At 48.2% G+C, this 10882-nt stretch overlaps 3 protein-coding genes across 3 annotated transcripts in view; 1 reads left to right on the top strand and 2 right to left on the bottom strand.

Moving 5' to 3' along the window:
- Positions 1-2172, bottom strand: part of H257_14330 (hypothetical protein) — a gene marked incomplete at both ends in the record, with an annotated part of 4738 nt that extends 2566 nt beyond the window's left edge. The window contains 2 exons of the mRNA XM_009842094.1: positions 65-1727; positions 1771-2172. Of these exons, the coding sequence (XP_009840396.1) occupies positions 65-1727; positions 1771-2172 (2065 nt within the window). The remainder of the gene's footprint in view (positions 1-64; positions 1728-1770) is intronic.
- Positions 2173-2834: 662 nt separating this feature from the next.
- H257_14329 (hypothetical protein) lies at positions 2835-3842 on the top strand (the record flags this gene model as incomplete). Its single annotated transcript, XM_009842093.1, has 1 exon — positions 2835-3842. The coding sequence occupies one exon, from the start codon at positions 2835-2837 to the stop codon at positions 3840-3842; it is 1008 nt and encodes a 335-aa protein (XP_009840395.1).
- Positions 3843-6229: 2387 nt separating this feature from the next.
- Positions 6230-9107, bottom strand: H257_14328 (hypothetical protein; the record flags this gene model as incomplete). The annotated part of the gene is made up of 6 exons (XM_009842092.1): positions 6230-6333; positions 7693-7960; positions 8014-8315; positions 8359-8703; positions 8766-9003; positions 9090-9107. The coding sequence occupies 6 exons, from the start codon at positions 9105-9107 to the stop codon at positions 6230-6232; spliced, it is 1275 nt and encodes a 424-aa protein (XP_009840394.1).
- Positions 9108-10882: the final 1775 nt, after the last annotated feature.

The raw sequence follows: 10882 nt of genomic DNA, 5'->3' as shown, positions 1-10882 counted from the left end.
TCTTTGTCGGGGGCAACGTACGTATTCGACGCTGTGTTGGACTCTTCGAGATTTGCTCGCGCACCAGCCAGAAGCTCTTGATAGTCGACGTTGGATTCCATGTGGACAGTGCCTTCTAGGTATGCCTGGAAGCTCGAACGCATGTGGTCATGTGCTCGCTCGGGGTCATTTTTCTTTCCGGCCGTTGACTTCAACAACGATGTTTCCTCGTCCAAGTACTTGTCAATTGCAGACTGAGAAAGCTTGGGCAACTCCACTGGCCACACTTTAGGCCTCGAATGCAGGAGGGCTTGCCGAACCAAATGCTGGGAGCTGACCATCGTGTTGCAATGTCCACAGTTGGCCATAATGAGCTCTTTCGGAAGCACGCCTTCTGAGCGACGTGGTTTTTCAAAGGCTGTCAAGGGAGGGTCGAGCGCTTCATACTTGGTATCCACATGTTCACACGCCTTGCAGGGGGTCTGAAGGAGGTCAATGGGCAGCGAATTGGACACAATGCCCTCAGAGTACTTCAGCACCATCGCTTCATAGTTGAGATCTGCCTGCAATCGGTCCTCGAACTCGGACGTGGAACGTGGAGCGCCATAAACCCAAGCAAGAAGGTGCAAGTGAAGCGTCCCTCGACCTTGGGTCTCAACCATTCCAAAGTACGCCTTGACATGGCCGAATAGTCCGCCAGACTTTCTTGGTCGACCGGTAGTCTTGTCGAAACCCACAACGACTTTGGTGAACGCCTCGATGCTTCGATCGAAAAGAGTAGCGGACGCCATGTTGTCGTTCATCGCCAGTTGTTGCATGGTTGCTTTGTCAGGCATGTGCTTGAGGTATTGTACATCAAACAGCGACTTGACTTGGATGCCTCCTGCCAAATACGCCAAAGTGATTGTCCCATCCACATTTGGCGTGATTGTGACGAAAAGACTTGGCTGGCCAAAGCGATAAGCTGTGGCAAAAGCTTCTCGACGATGCATTCGACGTTCAGCATTGCTGCCCCACACAAACGACGAGCTGCATTCAACGGACCGGAGAAGAGCGCCAACGGCCTTGTTCACAAACTTGTTCTTTGGAGTACGACCAAATCGACGGGAATCTTGGTTCTCCAGACCTTTCCGCATATCGTCATGCGATATCTTCGCCACCGGGGTATGCATGGACGGTCGGACTTTGGTCGAAAAGTTTGAGTTGATGAATCCACGATCGAGACCGAAACGATCAAAGGACACCATGACGAAGTACCGATCTTGAGCAAACCGACGTGAGCTGAGGGAGCAATAGAGCCGACAGCACTGCAGCTTCGACACTGGGACTCGTCTGCCGCGTTCGTTGGTGTAACCACGACCAAATGGGAACAGGTGTGGGAACATTCGGGCGTCAATGCCAGCTTCAAAGTAGTTTGAAATCTTGTTCGACGTGTGGACATTGAAGTCAGGGACTGCTGGATCTGCGCGCAGCGTTCTTAGGTGGATATTGCTCTTGATTGATTCCAACACTGCCTTCTCGTTCACAGGCGCCATGTCTGATGCTGTTTGAATGAACAGGACACTGCGCTCGACGTAAGCACACTCATGCTCGCTTGCTCCTTCGTCGGGGTCCCCAGAAAAGCCGTTCACAGCTGCTTGTTCGTTATCCACAGCGCTTGCGTTCTCGTCCACACCCAACGCCTCATCAATGATGCCGTCAAGTATCCTTGAGTTGAGCAACCTTACGCTTGTACCCGCATGCAAAGTCTGAATCGTTGTTAACGTATGAATCAAATCAAGGATTATGCACGCATATCGTACCTGCCAATAGTGTTTCCAGTTCATCGGACACGCGGACATTGGACTCTTTATGCATCAACTTGATGGCGCTCTTGCATGCGTTGGCAGTAGAGTATGACTTAAACTGCTGTGGTTCAACCTCAGCACCACTTGGTCCTCGTTTCACACATTCATACGCCAAGAAGCCTTTGCAGGCGATTGGATCGAGGGGAAGATAAACCTCACCATTGGTCATACAACCAGGATGCTCGCGCAACAGCCATGCTTTATGGCGCATGAGCGTCCTCTCGTACTGATAGCGGGTCTTGCTACCATACCTAAGCAACACCACCTGGTCCCCTATTGTTGAATCACCTGGACTTATGTGGTCGGCGTGCGGCACCATAGAGGCCGTCCGCTCGGGTGCTTGCATTGCAAAATAATGACTCTGAAACTCTCTCCGGATACAAAATTTCGTTCTATTTTGTAAAACCTATTATATCTCTGCATATAATTTTGGCATATAAATGTCAAATCAAATTATATCCAGTATCTGGGTTTACGAAATTTCGTGTTTCGTATCTCCAATTGTATCCGGCACATTTATTTCGTAAAACATATATATTTCGACTTATTCCGACATTTCGGCAGTTAGTCCTAATCAGGTTTGCTAAATATAGGAATGCGAATCCGTCCTGCTCGTTGTAAACTGATTCACCTTGTAGCGCAAAAAAAGTCTTACATTGGCCTAAGGTCGTACGCAGACAGCAACTCAAGTTGTTCACTGATTCGCCAGCATGCTCTGTATGCTTAACACATATAAATGGTGGACCGGGCAGAGTGTATTGAAGACGTGGACGACACATACCAGTATAGTCAAATGTAAATCAAACAATTTGACAACATCACACGTCCAACGTACCTCCAGAAAGAAAGGTCACAATGTTCTTGAAATATCCAGACTCACGAACGTAGACGACAGACTTCTCTACCCATCCCCGCATCTGCGTCATCTGATTCCGTGGAATTCATGTGAAAACGTGGATAGAACGCAGCCCCATACTCCCGAGTGTCATTCATCAATCTTCCTTCACCATGAAAGTCGCCTTCGCATTATCTGCGCTCTTCACCTCTGTCGCTGCCCATCTCAGAATCGTTGGGGGCAAGGAAGCCGCCGTTGGCGAGCACTTGTACGTGACAGGACATCGCCTCAACGCCTCCGGAATCACTTTTTGCGCAGGCAGTTTGATCGCCCCCAATGTCGTCTTGACCGCCGCCCACTGCATGGGCGATGGCCTTGAATATGTGGCAATTGGGTCGCACTACAACAGCGGCACCGAGGATGGTGAGCAGATCAAGATTAAGGAAGAGATCAAACACCCCAAGAACAACGCCGAGACCAACGAGTATGACGTTGGCGTGTATATTTTGGAACGCGACTCCAAGTTCCCGGCCGTGGAAGTGTCCTTTGACACTGTGGAAGACGATACCCCCACGGTTGTGCGTGGCTGGGGCACCACGGCTTCGGAGGGGGCTCCATCCAAGGTCTTGTTGGAAGTCGGCGTGGATGTGGTCAACCAAGAACAGTGCGCTGAGTGGTTGAAGGATGGAAGCGACTTCGTCGTCAAAGCTAGCATGTTGTGCGCCGGCGGCAAAGAGGGCGAAAGTCCGTGCCAAGGTGACTCTGGCGGGCCCATGACGGTGGAATCGAATGGTTCTGCAAAATTGGTGGGGGTGGTCAGCTGGGGCGTTGAGTGTGCCGTAAAAAACAAGCCAGGCGTGTACAGCCGCATCTCCACGGCTCGCGACTTCATTGAGCCGTACCTCAAGAACTCCCACACCTCGCCCCCTGGCCCGACCAAACCTACCACCATGCCCAACGCGACCACGAAGAGGCCCACGACGGCCTCCCCTGGCCCGGCCAAACCTACTACCATGCCCAACGCGACCACGATGAGGCCCACGACTGCCGCCCGCAAGCTTGGTTGTGCCAGGTGTGGCGTTTGCTACTTTCCTGGCGACGACAACTGCTTGATTGACTTCTCCAAGGAAGACTGCGAATACTACAGCCCTCAACATGGAATGTTGTGGTGTGGCAACTAGAGAGTTGTGGTTGTTCATGTTGCGGATAGAATATATCTTGTGTTTGAAGGAAATAAATACTACCGATCTCATAGATTTTGGCAGGTTGTCGACATATCCAACTAAAACCATTGTACCCCTTCAGTCCCAATTACTGGTAAAAGTAAACTAGGTTTTTCTTGTGTATCAGCATGTAGAATATGAACCATTCGCTTCTACTCCAGAATGTTTTTTGTATTACACACTGATACAAACGGATAATTATCCATATGTAACGTTAAGGTGAATTATCCGGGAAATATGAACGCGGACTGGTTTCCAACTCCTGTATAGCGCGACACACTGAGCTACAAGTGTGTAGATAATGGAACTGTGGACCTTCCTCTTATGAAGCGACTGCTCTCCGATCGAGCTGCAACATAGAAAGCCCCAACGTTTGTTGTTGCCTGTGAAGTCATACCAGCATAATGGTATGTACGCAGGACGTCTGACCAAATCCGACGATGTTTATCGTGTCCATATAATGCTGGTTTGACGATGTCTATCGTCTCGAATTAAGGTAAAAATGTGATCTTGGCGTCGTTAACCGGAAAAATATGGCCCCGCAAGGCTTGTGTAAATACCCTAAATAGTGCAATAGTGATACAGTAGTATAAAACTGTTTTATACAATAAATGCAAAACGCAAAATACTAGTGAAAAAAGAATGCCAGATGCGTAAACTCGAACCGGGGACGCCAACTTCCACACTACCAATCCAAACCGATACACTAGGATATCTTCTAAAGATTTTAACAAATAATGCATAATAATGACTCAATCGTCTGGTGGATGTTTTGGGGGTTTCAGTTCACGATGGATGGCCGTGTACTATCCCAGGCGCGCAGCTATCCTGGTCACAAATGCGCAGATGGCGCTGCGATATAGACAACGGTCGTATGACGTGTCTCTAGGTGCAACGCTCGTACGCATTGGAGGGGTAATCAGTGAGAGAGAGGAGTGACTTGGTCATGTCAGTGTTATATAGGACACAGCCACGAGGACAGCCGTGGCAGTCACAAGGGCTGCAGCTGTGATGATGGGAGCTCTCGTGGTGATCAAATGGACAACGTCATGATTATAGTGTAATCCGTAAGGGCATTGCTCGTATGACGTGACTGTTGGGACTTTCAGAGGAGGGTTGGAGCGATCATCCCATCATTGTTAGAAAGGGTAGATCCTTAGGGACATACATGGTCCAGGCGTAGCTCTCGTGGGTATAAAGGCAGCAATGGTGGTCGCTTGTACGTTCGTTATAGTGAAAGATGTAGCCATGGTGGAGCGGTGATAGTGATAGAGGGAGCCGTAATGGATATCAGCACAGGGGTAAATGTGACAGGCGCAGATGATGTGGGGCAGTCGTGATGATGGCGATAGCTATGTTGGTTGCAACCGTTTAGATTGTGGTTACATGAGCAATAGAGGCACCGTGCATGATACAGGCACTGAGGTCGTGCGAAGTGATCGTTGTGACAAGGATAATAGGGGCTGCTGTGGTGTTGAGGTGGATGACGTCATCCAAGCTCCTCTATGACACAGGTAGTCATCAACCGAGGCCACAGGGAGCCGACCTTAGGCGAACGAACACAAACGTCTTTAGTGTTACTAGTAGTACTAGGACATAGAAAACTGCCCAAGCCAACTACCCGAATCTCACGCTAGTTCGTGCAACGCCGTGGTAACATCAAGTCAATCAAATGTGTGCTTTGTAAGGAGTCGGCACTCCCCCACTTGGTTGTTTGTGTTGACACTGGTGTGGAAATAACACAAGTGGTCGGCATGAGCAGCCCTCCTGACTTATTGAGGAAGCCGTGGTGGAATGGTCGTCATGATAGCCTAGACACATCTACACACTCTTATAAATAAGTTTGTACCGGTCTACATACTCAAACTCTTCTTTAACGACCAAGCGCTTAGAATATTGGGAGCACACAGAACATAAATTGACTATGGCTACGCATTGGAAAAAATATTGTAAAAGGTTAGGCTCGAAACGGCGACGCCAGCATCATAGGATTCACCCTAAACCGCTACACTATTAGCGCCGGTCTCATTCTCGACATTCGTGTGATATTGACTGTTGTAGTATTTTGAGTTTATCCGAAACGGTACACATTTGAAACCGCTCTGTATCAACATAAATACCTCACAATTACGGCAACCTCTCCACGCGATGAGGTTCTTTTCCGTTAGCGAAGTGGCTCACCTGGAGCTCTCGTTCTTGGCTGGTACTCGCTGTCCTATTCAATTCTCTGAGGAACATAAGCGGTTAGCCACACTGTTCAATTTACATCGATCAGTGGATCAACGAGCAACGACTCAGCAAGTTAAGGTGTGTGTCACGAACTACTTGGGGCTTACATTATCCATTTAGACATGGTTCGCATCTGCGGGGAAGAGGAAGCGTGCCAGCACATGCACTAGTACCAGAGACGTCGTTGCAAACTTCCACGTACAACATGTCGAAGCATACACTAATGTCAAAGAGGTTGCCATACTGTATCGCAACAAGCCCAAAGTCACTGCAATCCAAGTTTACAAGTCCGACGTTGTTCGTGAATTGAAGGGTATGCTGACTTGCAAAAACACTGTTAACGCTGTAGAAACTAGTGATATATGATACTGACTGACATGCTTAATACATTGTACTTTAACATTTGTAGAATCTCCTGCTATTGGAAAAGGTGGATTGAGTACTATATCGGCAATCAACTCGCATTGTTCGGATTGGTCGAGTAAGTCCGCCGCCGAGAAGCTCGTTTACGAATAACGCGCCGAGGCTGCAAATGACTTGAAGCCAAAGTCAATGCTCGACCGCGTTGATGTTTGTAAGCGCCACCTTGGAGTCCTGAAGTCGACGCTGCAATCTTTAGGTACATCGTAGACATAATGTATAGCACTCCTCAATATACATACTAGAAGTACTAGGCGTGCACAGTCTGGTTGGCTTGGCCGACATGGAACAAAACCCAATAGAATGTTTGGAGTTTTCATTTGGTACGAAAGTAACATCCAGTCCCCTTTGAAGATGTGAAATTGAAATAGGTCAACATGGAAAAACCGTTCAAAAACTACTCCACAAAAACAACCTTGGTTTCAACCAGTGCTTCCAATCGTCCTTTCTGTATGCTGGTACGAAGGAGGCAAAGAAAATTTCTCCAAACCACGAAAGACGCCGCGTTTTGGTCCAACAACTGGCCGAACGTTACGCCCTTGAAGCTGCTCGCATGGGTTTGCCATTGAAGCCACCGCCATGGACAGCAATGTCGAAAGCCATTGGTCCAATCCTAATCGTAAATGCACCCTCAGTTGAAGACTTGGGTCGACTCAGTCAACTTTCGAACGCAAGATTGACAACGTGGGAGGCAGCGATGTCGGAAGTACGATTCCAAGCTAGAACCGAAACATTTGAATTGTAGACATTAAAGTATTTTTATGTCAAACTTATAACTTTTGTTGATCACGGAATGCCTGAGTCTTAAACCCATCAAGGTGGCGTATTCCAAATCGCAAGCGGCAATTCATGTTATGACACCACGAATGCATTGCTGGGATGGCGTATGAACAACAGTCTTCAAGCTGGCTAAATCCTTGGGGCGGGGCAGCGTTGAAGCTCTAACATTCCCATTTAACATAATGTACAGGTTTATTTAATACATACCCGGATATGGGCGCTGTAATTACATGCAACATCGTACACCAAGAGCATGGGGCTGGATGGGCCAATGCGTGAACGGTTTGTTGCCACAAGGGTGTCGCAATACTTGAATTTTTCGCCTTTATCCATATCTGTTGAAAATAGTATTAATACTTTGAATTCGACTTTGCAATACCGATGCAAGCCAGAATGCATTGGTGACGACAATGACTTGCAACAAAGCCGATCTGATCTTTGCGTGGGTCTTTGCCTTCGATTTCCATTGACGCCGTGTGATGGTGCCCGCACATCGAGAGGGGTAAGCTACCGTGCTCGCGTCTTGCCTTAACGTGGTCTGGGCCCGGTTGTAGAAACACTTCCGACGAGATGATTGGTGTTCCGTGGTTGCCGCCTCCGCCGAATGAGCTCCCAATCCGCGACGCCGAGGCAAAGCCATCCACCGACTATTGGAAGGGCTTGGATTATGCTGTGCAAAGTGTAAACTAGCTAATCATACCATAATCAGAGGCCCAATATGGCGCCCAGGATTGCCAAGGCATGGGCATTCTGTTTTCCCAGCGCCGTGCAATTGCATAATCGATGGGATCACGCGGCCGTGGTACTGTAGCCACTTCATGGTAGAATATGCGCGAATTGTGTCCATCATGGGCTTGTACACTTGCTTTCGTCGAATTGTATCCTCATTTGCACAACCAAACACGTCGCCGTCGAAGAAGTAACTAGAAATAGCTTGAAATGACAGCCCCTTATCGCGCAATCGTAGCCCGGAGTCAAGCATTTGAAAGGAAAACGCATGTCCTACGAGGTACTATTAATTGCAGGTTGTAAATTATTAAAATACGTTGTCCATTCTTGGAGTCCATTAGTGGGGTTGCACCAAGAAAGCCATAAACTCGCGCCAAGAATTGGGTCATTGACCCGTGGTAGGTCACGCATGAATCAGAAAGTTTGATACTCGCAAGGACGGATCCCACAACGGTGTGGCACCACACGGTCGTTTTTGTGGCTGAAGCATGTTTGTCGCAGCACGTAGCGTTGAACTTCCCAGTGCAACACGCGTCGCCGTTGTCTACACGCTTATGACATGCACGGTGGATCGACTGTCCATGAAACCCATCGTCACAGGACGCGCAAAACTTGAATGAGTCACCGTTGCTTTGACATGTTATACAGCTGTACACAGCTTCTGCTTGATTTTTCAGCAAAATTGTACACAAAAAATCGATATAGCTACTATTGTATGTATACCTGTAGTTTTGAATGAATTACAATAATCGCCGGCTTCCAGATACCCATCTGACCAGCCCAAATACGCATCCAGTAATCCTGGCAAGGATTTGTTCCACAAGTCGAACGCTTCGACGCGTCGTGAGTAGTTTTTCGATTGCTGTGGGTTCTGGACACTGAAGAATGTCTTCTCAAGCATGGGCCGGTTGGTGACAGGTAATTCGCCAGCGTTGTCGCGCAGTGGGCATTGAACCGGCGCCTAGGTACGCCGCATTTTTCGTACAGATGATATGTTTGTGGACTGTCTGCCATGTATATATCTGTGTAATTCAGCGATGTTCGCACCGTCATCGCTGTCCTCATCGCTGCCTTCAGTTTCCCTTGTCAAAGGCCGACGATTCTTCCGCGACTTTCCAGCTATCATCGACGCCGCTTTGCTGCAAAATATGTTTTGGGCCGTTACGAACGTAACGGCCATTGACTTAAATGAGTGGTGTACTGCATACTAATCTTGCACAAGATGCTCCGAGTATCGTGTACGAGATTTTTATGCAGTGCGGTATATCCCCGTTCCCTCGCCGTCAAAGTTGGGCTTCACCACGCGCGTGCAGTCACCCCATAACGTTTTGCGTTGGCGATCGCCTCGTTATTAATAATGAGCCCCCCTGCATATCAGTACAGTACCACATAGCTGACTGTGCTGTGACCAGCGAATCGCTGGAATGCATGCATTTATTCTTGAAAAGTTCTTTACGTCAAACCCCGGGCTTAGAATTGGTCCTTGCATTCGTTTACACACTAATATCCCCCCCGTCCCCTCGTTTGATGTGCAATCAACGAAATACAATCCCCCCGTCCCCTCGTTTAATGTGCAATCAACGCAATACAATCCCCCCCACATCAAACCCCGGGTTTACAATTGGTCCTTGCATTCGTTTTCACACTAATATTCCACCCCGTCCCCTCGATGTGCAATCAACGCAATACAATTATTCCAAATAGTTTTCGTCAATTCAATCCCTATCCTACAACTGACCCTACCGACCCTATTTCAGCCTCGATGTTTCCGTACAAGCATAGAATTGTTCAATTCACAGTACGAAATCCGTGATTTCATACGATAAACAACGTGATTTTTGCATTATTCGTACACGTTAAACAACGGGGGTTTCGTGCTGACGAGGTGTATGTACGACATAAAACTGCGACGCTCTGCAATGCTATTGCAAAGTGTTTACGATACAACCTCATAACTAGCACTCTGGCATTATGGTTGAGTAGTTGAGGTTCCTGGTAGTTAGTATATTCGGGAAGACGTTTTTAGTTGCTCGTCAACACATCAATGTATTGTCATCGGAAATCGTAGGCCAGGTGGCCTGCTGCATTTGATTGGGTAAAATCACGAAAAACCCTACAAATTGCTTCAAGTTGGTTTTGCTCAGCTTTGCGGCTTGGACATTGAGACGCAATGCCAAAGCTGTGTGACCACACAATACATAGGTATTTAGTAGGTGATGTGATGTGTGATGTAAAGTTAGCTTTGTGGCTTGGTATACTTACGCACCATAGCATTAGGTGCGGGCCGCAAAATGCGATGCTTGTGAAGTACCTCTGTGTGTGCGTGCAAAGTGATGAGCTGCATTCGGGGCCATGTACGGACTTAGTAGTCCTGCTGTGAAATGCATGCAGGACCTTATTCTCGAAACAACTCCTGTTGGCGGTGCGTGCAGTGCTCGCGGTGGGACACCCACGGTTTACTATTACGCAGTAAAGTTGAGATCACTGAGCGGGCAAAGGTCAGCGGCAAACTACAGACAGTACCCCAAAGAAGTCAACAACGAAATCTAAGATTGCGGTGGCCTTCAGGGGCAAACAGGATTGGGCGGCTATATATTGGCCCTTTTTGGGGGCGATGGGGGGGCTTGGGGCGGGGCCGTCTAGCTCGGTGGGTGACACCAAGTTTGTGGCACGAGACAAGAGGCAGCGTTGGTGCCACGTGAGGTCATTGTCGTCGAGATATTCGAGACGCAACCGCATGCGACACGAGTGCCCAGTTGAGGCGGACGATGACATGTACAGTATGCATGCCAAAGTCGCATTTATTGGATTGACGGGTTCTATGTTTCATAATATGTATT

This window comes from Aphanomyces astaci (assembly GCF_000520075.1).
Source record: "Aphanomyces astaci strain APO3 unplaced genomic scaffold supercont1.56, whole genome shotgun sequence".
Taxonomy (NCBI): Eukaryota; Oomycota; class Saprolegniomycetes; order Saprolegniales; family Verrucalvaceae; genus Aphanomyces; species Aphanomyces astaci.
Note: the sequence above shows the minus strand (reverse complement) of the source record. Positions and strands in the feature narration are given on the sequence as shown.